We start from the raw sequence: 18,941 nt of genomic DNA, 5'->3' as shown, positions 1-18,941 counted from the left end.
AAGGTTGGTCCAAAGGTCCGGGTCCTTTTATAGATTTTTCTGCTTCATGCAGCACTGAGCAACTTTCATATGCTATCATGTCCCTTTCAACGACTTTATAAAACAAAAAAATCCAACAAAGAATGTCTTCTGTGATTAGTTATCCATTTATCAGTGATGAAAGGAGTTGTTGTTGTCGTTAGCCATTAGCTGAAGCCTACTGAGGGCTGTATCACTGAAATTCAATCTCCATTTAGATTTTCTTTTGTATTTATGGTGATATAACTATATATACATTCATGTGACGTCACAGTAGCGCGTATACTCTGACAGCTCAGTGTATCCTGAAAAAAGAGGTGGAGACCAAAATGGAGCTTAAATTAGTATACAATCTTTAAAAGTGGTAACAGTATCTATTACAGTGAAGCTTGGAGTGATATGATTCGTGTGATTGCATAAATTGCATTTGGAATATTTTTTAATGTGCAAAAAAAAATGAAAAAATCAGTAAAGATCTATTTTCTAGAGACATGAGGTGAGTAGACAAATTGCACATTTTTAATGTTTATTATTAATTGGAACTTAATCAAATAATAACAACACTCAGTTTACATAATCATACGTCTTCCACAAAGATTGCCATTACAGTGAATCCAAAAGTGAACTGTAGTCTGACACGGGACATGGTCACAATCTACATTAAGTCCATTATGTCCTTACACTGGAGTAGCACTCACTATTTGATATCTTTCATGTAAAAATAAAAAAAATACAAGAACAAAAGCAAAGAAAACTGTTCACTTATCATGTCTGTGTTACTTTTCTTTGGCAAGAACAGCTTGAAAACATCTATTGGGAGAAACACTAAAAGGGTCTCTGACATTTTGAGGAGAACAATGCTCCAAAGTAGAAACTTTACATTTTTTAGAACAAGTTCAGCCTTTTGCTTTTGTCCACTCAATCCCAGCTGTCTACAGCAGGTGATGGTAAAGACGTCCCCTTTAATTCCTGGGCTGGAACAAGATCTTCACAGTCGCACATTAATAATTGGAGGCTATTGTAGAAGCGGCACAGGCACTTAAAAGACATTGACACTGGCATACAATCTGGTACAATAGTCATGCAGTGATACAACTTGGCCAACATGACCCGTGAGGTAATAATTAACATACTGAAGAGCTGAATGAAGCGTGGTCTACATTGATCCTGCCGCTTCTGCAGCAAAAAGACCCCAGTTTTAAACATTGAATACCCGTGCAACAGAAATAAAAGGGAACCAACTTTAGCATCAGATTGTATATGTACAGTCTTATAGAAATATACACATCTACCAATTAGTCATCTTTTCTACAGTGTCGGTTTGTCTTTAGCTATCAAGCTTGTCCACAGCTTTTGCAGGTGAGGGCAAAGCCATCCAGTTTGCATAAACACTATCATTGGCATATCTTGTAAAGACTGGATTAGTGGCATCATGTCTGTTGAGCGGTACCGGGCTCTTCTCAGGCCAGTTGGGGTATGACATGCCTAAAAACGAGAACATATCATTTTTCTGCACTCAGTGAAAGATTAACAGCGTGCAGACAGAAAGGCTCTCAAATCAAACTCTTTAGTGACGGTCTCTGAAACAAGTCCTGATTTGACTCTCAGAGGTGGACAGTTATGGCTTATATGTTACATCAAGTGAAATATCGTATAATTTACTATTTATTGAGCTTTCGTGATGAATTGAGGCTATGTTCATGCCCCTAATTTAACCTATGACTCCCTTGATGTTACTGTTCAGAAGTGCAGATGGGCGAGTCCAATGTATTCTTTACTTTGAATCAATGTCACCTGAGAGTTTTGTTCAAAAGCCTTACTGTTTCTCCGTTCAGCATTGTGAAATCAGTATATATCAATAGCTAATATACATTAGAAAGTCAGAAAATTTAAGACAATCTGAAATTAAAAAAACACAGTGAGTGATTGATTCAGCAAGGACCTGTTTCAAATGTTACATACTGTTTCTTCCAATGTAAACGAATAATGGAATGATGACAATAGAAATGTGATGGAGTGAAAACATTAACTATCTACAAATAAAATGCAGATGAAGCATGAGTATGAGCAGTGCCATATAAATTAGAATGAAGGGTAAACTCAATATTTACAAATGTAGCGCTTTTGGTCAGCATTCATGTACATTAGAAGCAGGTCCAAGTTAAACAGAAAAGTCAAGACACAAGATCTTTTTTTTCACTGAGCCTCTCATTTACGATGAAATGGGAGATATGTCAGCATTAATCAGCAAAAGGCATGCCGAGATCACAGTCACGCACACTTGACTACGGAAAAGCCAATCACAACTTGCCAAAAAAGAGAGCTTGTGTTGTGTGTCCTGTTTCTAAAATCTAGTAAATGCGTGGGAGATTCTACCATAGAGCTTGTTTTCAATCCATGTGGAGGGGAGGGTTCGAGGGAGAGGGGCGTTATTACAGTCCACTAGTGGTGTGTCCTCTTCAGAGAGGGCGTCGTCGTACAGCAGGGCGTCGGCTGGCGTGGACGCCGCCAGGTCCAGGTAATCCTGACAAGAGCAGATGAAGGTGGGATTAGGCTGATTAGTGAGGACGAGGTATCACCGCATGCTAAGGCTGAGCGTGCTCATGCTAAAGGTCACACAGTGCGGTGACGTCTACTCACAAAAGTCCTGGGGAAAATTGTGCAAGCGCTCTCTCGTTATTACATCAACAGGGATGAACTAGCCTGCTGTATTCTGGGACGTCTGCGTTCCCTTGTCCTTAAATGTTCTATATTTAGCCTCACTTCAACAGCAGGGGCCTGACTGCTAGGCTCTGTGATTACGCGGCCAAAGGCCACATTTTAGGATTGCTCTTCAAACACTAATTATGGTATCTAAAGCATTTTGGAAGAGTGACAGATCATACAGCAAGACAGCAGCGTAACGCAGCATGTGTGTATGTGACTCTAAACAGCAAGCCAACAGTACATGATGTCCACTAGAACTGATATACTGCTTATTTTGGGCCAGCTGCAAATCCATAAGGAGCGGGAAGCATAAAACGTCTGACAGCCCGATCTCAATGATGCATCACCAAAGTGTTGCATCACAATTGTGCCAGTATTGCATGGAAAGAGGCTGATTAATAGCTCCCCCTCCACCACTGCTTTCCTGTGGAAGAATATGAATAACTTATATTAATGTACTGTGTAGCTTCACCATACCCGACTTTTCACCATCATCTTCTCCAGTTCTTTGCTGATGTCTGAGAATGTCTGCCTCTTCTCTGCTTCTTGTTTCCAGCATCGAAGCATGAGATTATACCTGCAGAGGAAAAAGTTTTACAGCGGGTGAGAATAAGCGTCGTTTAATCCTCCCAACAGTCATTTTCCGTGACTGTCTTAATGTGGTGGAGGGGAGTTATTGCACTCTGAGGAGATGAGGAGATGCTGCAGAGTGACAGAGTGGAGCTCACATTTCCTCCGAGCAGTTCTCTGGTCTCTCCATCCTGTAACCAGTCTTGAGTAGGTTAAAGAGGCGTTCAGGAGCGATACCTGGGTATGGATTTCCTCCCAGTGTCACTATCTCCCATAACAGCACACCAAAGGACCAGCTGGAAGAGAGCACAGGGCCTCATAACAATATTTCAATATATAGAGAATGGATTAAAAATGGCTTTAAGGAATAGTTCAACATTTTGGGAAATATTAACTTTCTAACTCTTGGCAAGAAAGTGAATATGCGTATTTCCCAACATGACAAACTGTTTCTTTAAATGTTTTTTGTACTCACACGTCACTTTGTGTTGTGTAAATGTGATCAAACAAGGACTCTATTGCCATCCATTTAACGGGTATACGACCCTGGAAATAAGCAAGAGAGTTTGTTTACATTTTTTAAGATTGTTGTAAATAAACCGAAATTACTACTTTGTCTCTGGTCTTTACCTTGCTCCTCTTAACATACGAGTCCTCTTCATACACGTCTCTGGAGAGTCCAAAGTCTGAGATCTTCATCTTCCGCCCTTCAGCTACGAGAACATTTCGTGCTGCAAGGTCCCTGTGAACAAGCTGTCGGACCAAAATCCTCATTTAAAGCCATATGACATTGCAAATGCTTACAGATCAACAACTGGAAGTGGCTTCAACACTTCCACATCGACTGAAATTTAAACTTATTTCGCCAAAACACCTCAACTAACATCTCGACTACATCCATCTTTTACTCCTAAACTGAAATTTCAAGTGCTTCGATCTTCTAGTGTTTGCACATCATTTGACATTTGAACTGCTTTCATCTCTTATTCTTTAACTGATACTTTTCAATGCTTGAACTTCAACTGAATCTTCAAAACCTATCAGCAGTTTTTGAAGTTCTTGAAGGGATTTCAATCTCACTCAATGATTAAACTAAAACTTGTAACCTCTTTCATAACTTCCATGTTAACTTGTATTTCAGCTTCTTTCAGTATTTGTATCCTGACTGAAACGACAACTGCCTCAGTATTTCAGTTACTTCAAACGTTTCAACTGCAAAATTTCTGCAGTGAGCACACATATTTTGTTTTTGTGAAAATTTGGACTTTTTTAGTTTGTCAAATACCTTCATTTCCGCCAGGTATTGCATGCCTCTGGAGATCTGCCATGCGAAGGAGATCAGGTCCCCCATGGTGAGCGCCCTGTCGTCTGGGTTCTCCAGGTAACTGGAGTTTCGGTTGGCGTCCCTGCCCATGTAGCTGGGGCCAACTTTCCGACTCTCGCGCAGGAAGTTGCGGAGTGACCCAAACTTGGCATATTCCACGATCAGGTACAATGGACCTATTCAGAGAAGTGCAGCACTTAGGAGTCCATGTGCAACACACATGTCCTGAAAGGGGATAGCAGGAGCACTTGAGGTCTTACCGTCCTGACTGCACGCTCCATACATCTTTATGACGTGCGGATGGTTGACTTGCTTCAGTAAAGTGAATTCTGACAGCAGGTCGCGCAGCTCACTATGAGAAGCGTTTTCTGTCATGGAGGAAAAGAAGGGAATGTAATGATGAAACCATTCATCTCTGCAGACATTCACTTCTCATATATCACCAATTACTTCCCCAACATGTCTGGCCTCTGGCAGGCTTGTCTTACCTTTAAGCATTTTCACAGCCACAGTGGTGTAACCAGCCTTTCCTTTCAGCCTGAATGCTGTTGCCTTGACAACTTTCCCAAACTCTCCTTCTCCCAAAGTCTTGCCAAGTACAAGGTTTTTACGAGGAAACTCCCACTTAGGATCCTCCTGTTAAAAAAATAAAACATAGGAAAATTGTTGACTTCTCAACCAGTTCAATATACTTTGCTTAAGAAAAGTCGGTATCAGGTCAAAAGAAGCAGCTTACAGGTATTTTAAAGGTGTCTGTCTCGATAGAATCCTGCGAGCCACGGCGAATGTTGTTAGCAGGGAAGCTGATGGGGTAACCCTGAGCTGGCCGGCGGAAAGTCATCTCGGCAGAGGCGATCGGGGGCTTAGGCGAGTTCTTGTGGTACCGGTGGATGAAGTATGAAGACAGGAGGATGGAGACGATGAAGGAGAGGAGCAGAGCCGTGGCGATGATGGTCTTACACATGTCGTCACATATCGCCTCTGGAGGATTTCAAGAAAGTAGCAATCTATTTCTGGTTCATTCTTGAGAGGACATGAATAAGGACCCTCTCAGAGACTGTATTTCACTTTAATATTGACAGTTTTGTGTGATTTATGACGACTCACTGTCGACAACTTCCTTCTCACAAAAGCATCTCTCAAAGAGGCAGTAGCAGGTTCCATATCCAGCCTGGATCCCGTTCCTCAGGCCTCGTTCATGACCTCCGGTAACAGTTTCCTCTTCAGAGATAATAAATAATAACGTGATACAAAATGTCCTTTACATGTTTACATTTGTGCAGAAATCCATCAGTATAGGCATGCGTTTCTTACTTGTACAGTCTTGCGGACATATTGACGCGTCTTTGCTTTCAACTGCATCACAAAAGCTATCTGGACATGTCCGCAGGTCAGGGGAGCAGGTTGAGTAATTTTCAGAAATTCCTGGAACGTTGACACAAAGGAGAGAAAAACATAAGTGGGAAAACATTACCAGATGACAAACAAATGTCGAAGTATGATCAGCTTGTCTTGTTGTTAGCCTAAATTTAAGTCCTCAATAGCCATCATATGGAGTCGTTAGAGCTTGTAATTATCAAAATGAAGACCACATTTTTCCTGACTCTTGTTTATTCCTGTTGCAAAAAAGATGTTATTGGGAAGGACGCACATGCTGGTTCTGATCCTTAGACCACCACATTTGGTTCTAGTTAAATGACTCCAAGGCCTCATAATTAAAATGGACATGAGCCAATGAGGTTTATGACTCCATTAAATAAAATGTACCTTTCTCAGTGCCTTGCCTCCACTGGCATCTCCCTGTTGTCGCCCCCAGGCCTCGGAGAGACTCACAGTCTCCTTGCCGTCTGTTTTCTGCACAGGGCGGGAACTGCTGGCTCTCCTGACTGGCCTTGTTTGCTGTGTGCCACAAGTGCCAAAAACACACATAACCAAATCTTCAAAAGACAGCTCAGATTTCATTACGATGTGAAGACTAAACCCTGTCTTTTTAAAACCTCATGAAATATGACGTGGACCTTGACTGTTACGGTCTCACCTTCACCATCCAGTATGATGTGTATCTGCGTGCTGGCCTCAAACTGCGTGTGCTCCTCCTGAGCAACAACGAGGTACTGCAGGTCCTGGCACTCGGGTCTGCGCAGCGCCTCCGAGTCGTTCACATAGAGCAGTCCCCACATCTCGTCCGGGGCCTGGGTGATGCCGATGGCTGCATAGCAGGACTGCACGTCTGCAGACACGTTCTTATCTGGCACCACGAGCCGGTATGTGACCCTGAAGCCATCGAACTGTTGGCAGTTTTCCACACAGACTCTGCCGACCTGAGAGGAGATGGGAGGAGAGATTTAAAAAGACGGTATGTAATTTAAGTGGAAGGTTGGCATAATACAAACAGCTTTATGGACAACTTTTTTTTATTACAGAGATACTGATTAAAGAATTACCGTTTTCTATTTTACTTACTGAGCCAGCAGGTGGCAGTCTCATTAAGTCTAAGAGTGTAATAACACCTGTTTGAATGGCTAGGATTTCTAAATAGTGAGTAGAAATAACACTATAACATTTCAGAGTTAAATCCTATTAGGGAATAAAATCATTGCAGCATCAAAACTTTGAAGCATGTTGCAGCTCTGACCACTTCAGTGACATTAAGCCAGATGCTATTTTACAGAGAGTTTTCATGCTCTGCTGATGTTTTGCTTCCCAGCACATCTTTTTTTTAAATCTTTCATCGAGGCTCTGTTTTAGCAAGCCTGAGCTCCTCAGCTGGACATCTTTATCATCTTCAAACATGTTGATGTGATGCAAACAGGTGTGGCTCATCCAGCAGTGAGCTTTTGATGTGAGTTACTAAAAACATGAAAGCATGTCTACCTACACTTTAAGATGGCAGCAGACTAAACAGAGAGTTATAGATTGGTATGATAGTGTAGATAAGTACCTGAGCGTAGAAAGAAGCTCGTCGCATCAATGTGAACATATGTGTGATGTTGGCGAAGCGGATGTGGACGGGTAAGATGGTGACGTTGAAGTGCAGCGACACTGTTCCCTCCAGACCGGGGTAGGTGGTGTCATTGACCAGGTAGTCAAGCTGCAGGGTGCGATTCTCAGTCACGTACAGGTTCCTCTTCAGGACAAGCTCTAAAATCAAGGGCCAAACATGCAAATGTGGATGAAAAACTACAGTCTTCATAAAAACAGATGATTTGTATTAGCCCCAGGATTACTTACGGTAGTCGTGGACGGTCTCTCGAATTCCTCCAAGAGCAGCTTTCTTTTCACTGAAGGTGCCTTTTATGCCAAATGTTTCCTTTATCCATGGGTCATTATTGAGCAAGGTCCCCACATACTTATTGTGACTCTGGTCGATGGGGTAGATGGGGGTTAAATCCCGGTCAAAGACAAACAAAGCCCCAAAGGAGCCACCCTGATGAAAAAATAAATAAATACATGTAAAGAAGATAAAATCAGCCCACATTGGGTTGTGTCTATAAAACAATCCAAACTGATCAGATCCGTGTCATATTGGTCTCCTCCTCACCTTTGTCCGATTGAAGCCGATGACAACATCTGCTGTGTCTGTTCCATTCACGTACGGCGCATTGTCGTCCTCATCGTTGACAAAAACATCCAGTGAAGTTTCCACCTTGGTGATGACCGTTTCCGTCCGGACTGTGCAAACCAGCAGGAGTCGGTAGCATTCGCTCTCCTCGCGGTCCAACGCAGCCGTCACCACCAGCTCTGTGGTGTTCTCATCAACAGCGAATGGTGCTGGAGTATCTGCAGACGAGGGGAACAACCAAAGTCAGGTGTGTGTGTGTGTCTACAGCCACCATGCCTACAGTCTACAGTCTGAATGCAGGATACCGAGTCAGAGCTGGTATGGGTGTGATTTGTTAGGCTACTAACAGTTGCCACGGTGCTTACCAGTGACAGTGATGGAATAAAGGCATTTAGCCAAAATGCTAACTAGTTTAACAGTAGCACAAGTTGATAAGAGTCATACAGTCAGAAAATGATCAGTATTGTGTTATACAGCAATAGTTACCTTAGTCAACTTAAACATCATACTGGTCATACCAGTACCGGCAAAACACCTGAGTATATTAAATTGAACAATGGTGTGTTTTGTTGCTTTTTAATTCGACTGCTAATTTGTAAGAGGAAGAACATGCCATTTCCTCTTCAACATGTTACAAAGTCTCTCTTTAAAGTGTCCGACCTGATTCCACATTGTAAGTGATGGTGTAGTTGGAGCAGACGTTGAGTCTGGTGAGACGCCTGAGTTGCCGTAGGGCCCCGGGGAACCTGTTCTCCATGATGTGGGGGTTGGAGGTGTCTCTGTGAGGGAAGCACAGCTCCTTCATATCCGTCTGAGCACACTTAGGCATCGTGGCATTGACAAAGTCCAGGCTGAACCGAGGGGAGTTTCTGATGCACTGGGACTTCCTGGTGAAGTTCGGTACCACCATGGCATGCAGGAACAACTTCTTCACGGACCATGAGTGTTGATCTGACGGGACAAACAGCCAAGACAAAATGAAGCAGCGTTTTAATCTCAGGCAGTGCTCTTTTTGATGACTAAGCTCTTTTTTTTTTTTGCCTGTATGCAATTACATTATCATCCTGAGGGCAGAGACCTGCACATGGAGCCAAAGCATTATGCAAAAGGGATAAACGTCAAGACACTAATTCACTCGCATGTGCGGCACTGAAAAGAGACTATACATACATTGCCGTCAAAATGCTCGCATCCAACTCACATAGCAAGGCGAAGTCGCTCTCCTCCAGGGTTTTGTTCAAGGACAGTATTCCAGTGTTGATGTCCAGATTGAACCAGGAGCTGTAGGCTGGGCGTCTGAGGGAGCTCGTCCAGCACAGGTAGAAATGCGGCCGCTCAGAGTCGCTGTCCAGCATGGCGTGGACCTGGAGGATCGGCGTCCCTGCCAGCTGGCCAACATACACCGTCTCAATGTACTCATTCTGAGGGAAGTACAGCCCTGTTGCTCCTGCAGAAAGAAGAAAGAAGCAGATGTTAAAAAGCAGGCAGCCAAGTGAATCACAGGGGGGTTTAGTTATATTACCTCTAAGGGAAACATTGTGATCCCTGAAAATAAGGTCTGGCAGTAGATAATGCTGGGTAATATTACAGAGCAGTTATCAGATATCTCTTTCTGGATATTTAACTGTGGGAACAATACCCACGGACAATGCTGTCTGGCCACTGAATGGAAATTAACACATACATGGAATATGACAGATTCATTTGTTTTTTTTCCTCCTCCGATACGTCCGTCATCTCCCCCGTCAGCGGATATTGAAAGGAGGGCTCAAATGACACTTATGCAGCTCTTTTAATGAATTTCTCATACGGTCAATAACATGTGGTTTCCGATTCTCCTTCTGTTCACCTTGAGATGTTTAATTACAAGGGATAACACGATATGGAGGAGAGTTGAATCATTACCTGCCATGGGGGGGGGGGGGGGGGGGGGGATATGTGTGCATGTGTGTTGAGGAAATCCATAAAGAGCTATAGCAGGCTGTGTGTTTTACAGGAAAATGGAGATGCAAGTGTTCCTCCTGTAATTATACCCCTGTTATGTTCCTCTTTGACGACGGTAGGCGACCATTTAGGGAACGCACTAATGTCATTAGCAGACAGCAAAACTAGATTTTCTATTTCTGTTGGTGCAGCTGAGGCCTCGGCTCTGGTTTCAGACATTGATTTAATTTTGCGGGGGGTTGGATGACAGGAGGCCGAGCTGATGGATAAAATGTGGCCGTCCTTCCTGAAGGATGGAGATACACTCAGGGAGGCTGCAGCCCTTTTTATTAAAAAGTGTTCCTGAGACAAAAACAAACTGCAGGCCACTTGTATGTTAATCTTTCTGGGGTGGTGGGTTCCATGACTCAGATTTGAGGGATGGTTTTTCTTTTGCTAAATTTACCACAACCATTCAGCTTGAAAAATGTCTTGAGGCTTTATCTGGTTTATATTGTTTTTTGTTAGGTATTTAGACCCGATAGACGCCACCCCAAATGGTTTCCTTATAGATGTGTTCAATGCCCTGTCTTGGTCGTTCTGGTTGACACGCCAACGTAATCAAGTATCTTTAATAATATACTCAAAAAAACATACAAGCAAAAGCTGGGAATGGCTTAAAGTAATGTGAAGATGAAAGAATTCTCATATACATTCTTTCATAAAAGGCAGCCACTGTAATAGGCCATTCATCAACTGTCTGACTGAGAAATCATTGTAGAAAAGGGAAATTATCTGCAGCAATGGATGTGATATCTACCCGCAGTGAAAATGAGGTTAATCAAATTGGCTGTGTTTGTTTCCTGAGTTGCATAACAGAGGATATCCAAAGTGAATTTAGGATGTTATCAAGGTGGAGATTTCAAACCAGACCAAAACAGCATGAAAGGATGACCTTAAGTTTCCTCCTGTGAAACAACATTGATTCAAATGCACCACAGATTGTTTGATACCTCTGAGTCTGATGAAAAGCCAAGTTTTTACTCGAAACATTGTACTTTTTCTAGTGTTATAAAATAGTACAGTGTTGCAAGACCTTGGGAGGCCGGAACACAATGGTTCAACATGGTTGGATGGCCTTACTATAGTAGTGCAACATGGTACAGCACCTGTTAAAATAACTGAATATGATGTTTCTTTGTGAGAAAATATAGGAAGGTAATTGCAAAAAATCATGCAATCTCAGCGTAGGTCTCCAGCTGTATACTCAAAATGGCCATTAGAGGGAGCCATTATCTTACTGACAAAGGCCCAATAAGAGTGGAGAACTGCAGCTTAACCATCATCATAATACATTATTATTAGACTAATGCTTGTATTAATTTGATAAGATGCTAAAGATCTTGGATTAAGTTGTGTCTTTATCAAGCTAGAAATATACTCCTTTCAACATCCCTGTGTTATATTAATAAAGAAATTAATTTAATCCACAGACAACTAACACATGACAACGTCATGAATCAAACAGAGCGGATGACAGCAGCTCAACAAATAAAACTACAGGGTCCAACATGTGAACCAGTGGGAGCTGAATGTATTTATGAACGCCGGCCTTGGCTCGAAGCCACGGTGGCTGGACCCCATACAACACAATTTGTTTATATCATTCAAAATTCAATTTCTTTCCAGGACTGAAGCCAACAGAAAGCAAGCAGTTTATATCAAAACTAATTAATTGAATGGATCAAGCATGCCTCTCTTAGCAAATGGCATCTTTTGGTCTGTGTAGCCATGATGAAGATTTTCCAAAAGTATGACTCCTTAGCTTCCCTAAATGATGCGCAGGAATAACGGAAATACAGATCGTAACGACATTTCACCTCTGATGACCACGCACAAAAATGATTTAAAAAAATAAAAGATGCAGCACAGGTTTAATTTCAACTCTGTGTCTTAGGAACACTGAAATGTTCTTTTCAGATTTTCACATATACGTAGACAATGTTTTTGGAACAGCTTTGACCTCCCATAACTCAAAGTGTGTAAACATTACCATCATAAGCAGACCTTTTACAGCCTTCAAACACCAATAAAAGTGACGCTTAGCTGCCATATACTGTGTCATTTCTTCAAAAGCCAGAGTAAGTAATTTTGCAAACCAAGCCAGTGTTTGAACAGGAGGACTGAATCCGTGTTTACAAGAGATATCATGTACTGCTGAGTGGATATACCGAAACTGAACTCGTACGTCGCTTGTTTGGTGAAAAAAACAAAAACAACGACGGAAAAAAAAACCCTTTCACTGGTCTATACACGTATGCCTTTGACGATGGCAGTTTTCCTTGAGTTAATTATGGCCTGTGTCAGTTCCGTTTCATATTTTAACCGTGGAAGGACAAAAAGGACACAAGCTCATCACAAAATCTGAAGCCATGTGCTCAGTCAGCCACGGACCACGGCGTGTCTAGGACTGGTCCGAGCTGATAGGGTGGGACGCCCTCTCCGTTGTCCCAGACAAAGACAGGAACTCAATTAGCTCAATGCGTGCTTCGGCTGATAGATTTACCAGCTATGAGCTCATGTGCTAGACTAACCCACAGGCTGCCTCTACCTCTCTGAATGTCCCTCAAGTCTCAATGAAATAAAACGTGGATCTCCCACCCAGACGTCCTCACAGAGCATCCTTGTCAACAGCAGGAGGAGTGTATGATTCATTCCCTCACTAATCTTGCTCGTAGACTGGGGCCCCTGCGGTGAGAGATCAGCCCGATGCTCTTTCCTCTCCCAAGGTCAGCGGTGCGCTGTATCTGTCCCTGGTAACGACCCACTGAAAAGGCCCTGTATCTGGCAACAGACCAATCAATAACCTTACTAATCAACAGGGATGCTGATTGTTTTCTACTGATGAGACAGACTGGAGGGGGGGGGGGGGGCTGATGGCTGCATGTGTGCATTCATCTCCGTTGCACATAATATTAAACCCTTTTGTTCAGCTGCATGGCCACAGACGTATTTCAGCTACCGTTCATTTCACAGCCGCAATTTAGGCCTTCAATATCCCCATTTTTCAAATAATCCATTAACTATTACAAAGTAGCTGGAGCATGTCATGGTGATATAAACACAATAAATATCATAATCACTCTAAAACCTATCACGATTACTCCGCTTCCAAAGATGTAACAGTTATGGGAATGGTTCTCGTCAAGGATTCAATTAACTAAAATTCTGCACATTGAGCTGTAAGTCCACTCATAAAAGCTTTTATTGATCATAATGTTTGGAAATCTCTTCCTCTTGGTTTCCTGTGCCAGCGTGCATGATTGCTTCATTATTTCATACTGGATCCAGAACCTGGATTTAATATAGTCCTGATTGTGATTCTTTCAATTTCAAAACAATGAGGTGTAATTAAGGAAAGAGAGTCATATCCTGTTATGATGACAGAGTCATTAAACTTTTCATCAGAGTCATACGATATCTGATCTCAGTTGGGAGGAGGGGTAGTCAGGCTCCAGGTAGATTACTCAGGTTACCATGATGCATACCGTAACATAATAATCAATTACACCATAATGTAACCCAATTAGCCCTCAGAGAATACAAGAGCTAGGATCCAATGAACCATGTTCATCAGTCATCAAGAAATCTAATAGAACATCTCCTCAGAGGTTAGCTGCATGAACAAATTCAGTTTAAGAATTCCTGTGGGAGTGACAGTGGCATCAAAAATTGATCACGTGGTACATCATAGAGCTCCCGACTGAGTTTGACGCAGTGGTCATTAGACTTGATCTCTATCCTCATCACAGCGGTGGTAACAAGCCATCAGATTCACTGACATGTACACAGAAGTAGACAAAGACGTTAGCTGGCTGTGGCAAAATACAGTTATGTCATCATTAAACATTTACCACTTTGAGATATCGTGCAGCACCTGAACCAAAACGAGCAGTGTGGAGATGACTAGTACTTTTAGCTTCTGACTGCTGCTCCATAGTGTGTCACCACATCAGGTTTCACAGTGAATCTGATGGATTACAGTATGGAAACAAAGGGAGGGCCGTGGCTTTATGGCAGAGAACGGAGAGCGCTGATCTTCCAGCACAAATGGAAGTGAAGCTCTCAGAGTTTCTGGCACTGGCAGGTGGTGGAAAAATAATTTCCAACATGTTTACCCACTTCAGTAAAGTGAGGGAGCAAACAAATGGACACAGGGTGATGCCAGGGTGGGGCTGGTGGAGGACGGGGAACGCAGCAACATTCTCATTCTGACAAAAAGCAACGGGGTTTAAATGAGGTTTGAATTTTAAAAAAGAAATCAGTCCCAACGACTGTCACGTTAATTACAATGAATTTATAAATGAGATGTTCATGTTTCAAGCTCGTACACTTAGCACCTTTAAAACTGTTAAAAAATCACCCGCATGCACTTCCGCAGTGACACACGACCATGTGGAATCAAATGTGCTAAGCTCGCTCTTTTGTTTTGTTCATTGTTGTAAACGACGGGTCAAACACAGCGCGCACCACTAGGCGACTGGAAAATAACTTGTCAAGGCCCATGTGAAACGAGAGGACTGAATGCCCAGAGGGCAGAATTTCAATCAATGTCTCCTTGTCCTTTCACCACAGCAAATTAGATTCTGCCCATGCATGAGAGGGAAGTGTGACCCTGAACTGACTAGAGGATCAGGCGCAGAGCTTTGACAGGTAGGAGCGGCATCCATGCAGCGGCAGCAGAAGCAACAGTCCAGAGTTAGGGAGCTAAGACTCTCAGCAATGGAAGTAATAACGCAGTGGTCGGTGTCCCTCCATCAGACAGGATCCTAAAAACAAACACTGGTTCAGTTTGATCAAAAACTTAAAAATGGGATGATGCATTTTTGCCGATATTTTGTTGATTAAAAATTGCATGCTCTGGCAAAAAGGAGGAGCTATAACTGAAAGACAAAGCGTCAAACTTTGAAAGAGTGAAACTGCTGCATCACTGCTCTGATTCTGATCATTTGTAGTTTATTAGCCTTTCAGGGACAGGGAGGGACGCGGCGAGACGGATGAAGGGAAGCTGAGGCCAGTTGTTGTTGTATTCCACCATTTTTTACAAAAAGCAATAAACTAAACACCAAAAAATAGAGTCCCTGTGCCAGTGTCGTAGACAAGTAATGAAATTATTGAGTTTTCAGAGATACAGAAAGAGAAACAACGCTGTTTACGTAATTAAATATAGAAAGATAAACTCTACAGCAAAGAACTTGTCTCCTGACGTTTTCCAATTATCCTAAAAGAGACGTAGTGACAGCAAGACTAGAAAATTGACAAGATTTATCATGCCTCCATAGGCAGCGCAAGACAGAAGCTTTACTAAATCATGTAATGTAATAAGGAGCTAAATCAAATAGCAGCACGTATCAAATGAGATTTATTGGTCTGATCCTCCTCAAAAGGGAAAGATGCTGATGAAAATGATCATTCTAAGGCAAGGAGGAGGAGAGGCATCATGGCTTCCTCTTGGACGGTGGGGTCATCACTGGGGATTACCACTTGGTTAAGGTTTCAGAGGTCAAAGGGCAAAGCAGGGTCAAAGCTGCAGCAGCAAGGTCACGGTGGAAGATAAACGGATCGATGCTTTTATGTGAAAACATCTGTGGCTCTTCTTGTGGAAGTGATGGATTACACAGAAGTGTCTGTTAAAAGGATTTGGTGCATTTCAGTGAAGGCTTATGCCAGGTTTAGTCACATACGGTATTATTGAGTTTCAATTCTGAACGTTTTGTTAACCTCTGAAAAGCAAACCAGTCCATAAGGCCCCAGCGTTTCTTTAAACTAGTCTAAGTCATGAGATATCATTAACACACACAAAATCAGAGGTTCAAATGTTAACAAAGCCATGACTGACCAGAGGATTTCAGTAACTTGGATGACGGCTCTACTTCTTCTGCTTAACTCTACTCGTAAGTGCTTGGCGACGCAGCCAAATGTAAAAATGCTGATTACTCTTATAGTCAACGCTGATTGCCAATTTCCACTGTTTGATTACCTCAGCAAGAAACACTAAACTAATGAGTTACCTGGAACCGTGATGATGGGAATTACCAAACCCTAACTATCTTCCGTTTTCTACAATCTGACCCTTCCTTAGATTCTATCAAATATTTAACGACTTGTATAATGATATAATCTCGCATAAGAGGTTTATGCGATACAAAAAAGTGCATCACAACATGATTAGATTACTTAGAAGATGAGGACCCACACATTCATGAAACTCATTTGGAGATTGAATAACTTATAAAGAAGTGTACAGAAGGAAATGGCCATATTGTTAATGACGTCAACAGCGAGAGCATCCTCTAAAAAGTGAAATAAATTAAGAAAATCAGCTTCAACATATACAGCTAAATCAATCTGATGTGTCATTTTGAGGGTAGTTAACGACCGTCGTGCAATCTGAACACTGTGTGTACTTGTATAACAGGCGATATTTTCCTAAAGAAAACAAACAGCCAGTGTTTGCCTAGAGATAGGAGCAGCTGCTGCACACCTGCCTGCAGCTCGCCTCTTCTCCTCTGTACAAGTGTAGGTCTTTTGTTGCAGCAAACAGGCAGGTGAGGCGTTTACGTAAGGTGTAGGTTTCAGCACCCATTTAATTACCATCACGTCCTTGACATATGAAATCGAACTGGACCAACTGTGCTCGTCTATAAATACCGGGGAGGGACGCCTGCCTCAGTGACAATGCGCGCAGAACAAAGCAGAGCCGAGATGTAAATGTATGCAGGAGCATCGTGTCTACTGTGAGTGTGATGTGAGAATACATCTCTCGGGCCCCGTGCAACGAGAGCCACACTGTCTGTCACAGTGAAAAATAAGCAGGGAGCATTACATACAACTGTGGCACCTTAATTAAAAAACATTGCATTAATCATTTTAACAACACTGCAGGAAAGTGCTCCCTTGGGCGATTACGTAGGCTTGTAGTTTATTAGTAGTGTAAGAGCAGTTTTGCAGACATGAAACAGTTCTGACCCATCCACATGAAAATGAACACCCTCTTTACATCTCAATGCCACTAAAAGACGGTGATGAGCGTCCCACTTTTACACTTTACATCCCGTATGAAAGCGCTGATAGTAACCTCAGTTAAGACAAAGTCCAAAAACAAAGTCAGGAATTCCACACAATGGCCTATATTTGTCCAAGCATCACATTCGACATACTTGCCACACACTGAGATTTGCACACTCCTGAGCTATGAGAGACACTTTAAATATAGACGGCATGGGAGGACACTGTTGGTACAGTTGGGCTGTGGGATTGTGAACGGGATTATAATATTATGATATACGGCCGTATTCATTTGACTCCAGGTTTCAGAGTGCCATACCACGCATAACAGACAGCGCACAATGCAAGTATCACTTTCTGCAACAAGAAACAATGCCAACTTTGTGTTGGTGCCATTTCAGACTCTTCTGGGAAAAGCCTTAAAACTCACTCAGCTTCCAAAATGTTGCAATTTAGCAAAGCTATTGAGCTTCACACATGAGCAGCCAATTTCATGTGTAGTCTATTTGTCAGTTGCCATCTAGACTTCAGGTCCACTGGCTCAATTTGTTGCAGCTCAGAAATCTTTCCTCTCTGTATTTCTTTTCATTTTTTCCCTCCGTATAGGACTGTCAGTTTTGCACAGAATCATACATTTTGTGAATTTAGAGTGCATCCCAAACCAAACGTATTTTCATACCACAAGTAATTGCCTTTCTGACTGACAGGAGATTAAGAGGATGCTTTAAACAAAAACTGATGCTGTCAGATTAACAGATAATGTCTCAAACGGGATTTAGGATTATACAACACAATTTAAATGTTCTCCTCTTTAACATTTAGTTTTATTTTATTTAAAAAAAAATATATATTATTGTTGTCATGTTTCCCTATCTTTTTCAAGTAATTGAAAACACTCTTCAGTGCAACACACATTTAAAAATTGTTTCCAATTTCATCTTGTGGCCCCTCATGTGCACGAGTCTACCAATAAATGTACAGATGACGCTTACCTTCCAGCAGCAGCAGCAGCAGCAGCACAACGATGTTTCCCCGAGAGAAACCACAACTTGACCCCATATTTGCGAACCATAAGTGAAAGTTTCTGAATGGAAATGAGATTCAAAAAAGTTCCTTAGAGCGACGAATACAAAAAACAAAACAAAAAATCACCAAAAAAATCAAATCGTTCAAAGCAATGAAGGCGCTGTATAAACCAGTGTGTGTCCTGTGCGCGCGGCTCCGGGCAGGGGGATGAAATCCTCAGTGTCCCATAGACGCGCTGCTGTGTGCGGCTCCAGTGGCTGCTGCTGGGCTAACTGGCTGGCTGGACAGGGGGAGGAGGCTCACTGCTTCACTACTCACTGCCCCGCTGCTTCCGCAGCAGCAGGCAGCACAGCATCTACAGGAAATTTAAGAGCATAATTTAACAGGTCAGTCACCTCATTAACACTCCGCGGGGGGAGAAAATTATTAACAATTATCATTAAATGGTGCATTTTAAAGGTACAGGCACTGTTTTATTAAAAAGGGTATCAGGTGAGCTCATTTTAATCATCATAACAGATCTGGAATCATTAATGAAGTTTAGCCTTATTTCACATCTAGCAGCATCAATGACATTAACATGTTTCAGTGGATACCATTTTTAAAAGGTCTATTTGAGAACAAGGTTTCAGTCAGCGGCCCAGCATCTGATTAAGTCCTGCCAACGGGGACGTATCAGGGCTGAATGATGAACCAATTCACTGATGAGCTGCAGCCCTAAAACACCATATGAATGAGTTATAC

General features: G+C 42.3%; 1 protein-coding gene across 2 annotated transcripts; it reads right to left on the bottom strand.

The window, feature by feature from the left end:
• Window positions 1-527: 527 nt before the first annotated feature.
• On the bottom strand, window positions 528-18,892 carry ret (ret proto-oncogene receptor tyrosine kinase). 2 transcript variants are annotated; one of them, XM_068726170.1, is made up of 22 exons: window positions 18,794-18,892; window positions 18,368-18,552; window positions 18,164-18,255; window positions 9,382-9,627; window positions 8,841-9,131; window positions 8,160-8,398; window positions 7,850-8,045; window positions 7,560-7,759; window positions 6,657-6,939; window positions 6,386-6,517; window positions 5,933-6,043; window positions 5,726-5,839; window positions 5,355-5,599; window positions 5,107-5,254; window positions 4,879-4,986; window positions 4,580-4,794; window positions 3,925-4,047; window positions 3,770-3,840; window positions 3,453-3,590; window positions 3,202-3,301; window positions 2,395-2,542; window positions 528-1,503 (listed from the first exon to the last, which is right to left on the bottom strand). In XM_068726170.1, exons 3-22 carry the CDS (start codon window positions 18,228-18,230, stop codon window positions 1,346-1,348), a joined length of 3,333 nt encoding a protein of 1,110 aa, XP_068582271.1. In that variant the 5' UTR covers window positions 18,231-18,255; window positions 18,368-18,552; window positions 18,794-18,892; the 3' UTR covers window positions 528-1,345. The 2 variants fall into 2 exon arrangements, with proteins under 2 accessions (XP_068582271.1, XP_068582265.1); XM_068726164.1 differs by having other exon boundaries at window positions 18,164-18,552.
• Between the last annotated feature and the right edge of the window lie 49 nt (window positions 18,893-18,941).

Source organism: Cebidichthys violaceus, unplaced genomic scaffold (assembly GCF_023349555.1).
Source record: "Cebidichthys violaceus isolate CVI_PGR_0920_01 unplaced genomic scaffold, fCebVio1.0.p SCAF_10, whole genome shotgun sequence".
Lineage (NCBI taxonomy): Eukaryota > Metazoa > Chordata > Actinopteri > Perciformes > Stichaeidae > Cebidichthys > Cebidichthys violaceus.
Note: the sequence above shows the minus strand (reverse complement) of the source record. Positions and strands in the feature narration are given on the sequence as shown.

What these genes read in the sequence shown, in the direction of transcription:
- ret (XM_068726164.1), bottom strand. Translation starts at nt 18,230, where the DNA reads ATGGGGTCAAGTTGTGGTTTCTCTCGGGGAAACATCGTTGTGCTGCTG. An exon ending in CACTTACAATGTGGAATCAG is followed by an intron (nt 8,399 to 8,840) that starts GTCGGACACTTT and finishes CCTCGTCTGCAG; the next exon opens with ATACTCCAGCACCATTCGCT. An exon ending in GAGGCAAGGCACTGAGAAAG is followed by an intron (nt 6,044 to 6,385) that starts GTACATTTTATT and finishes TCAACGTTCCAG; the next exon opens with GAATTTCTGAAAATTACTCA.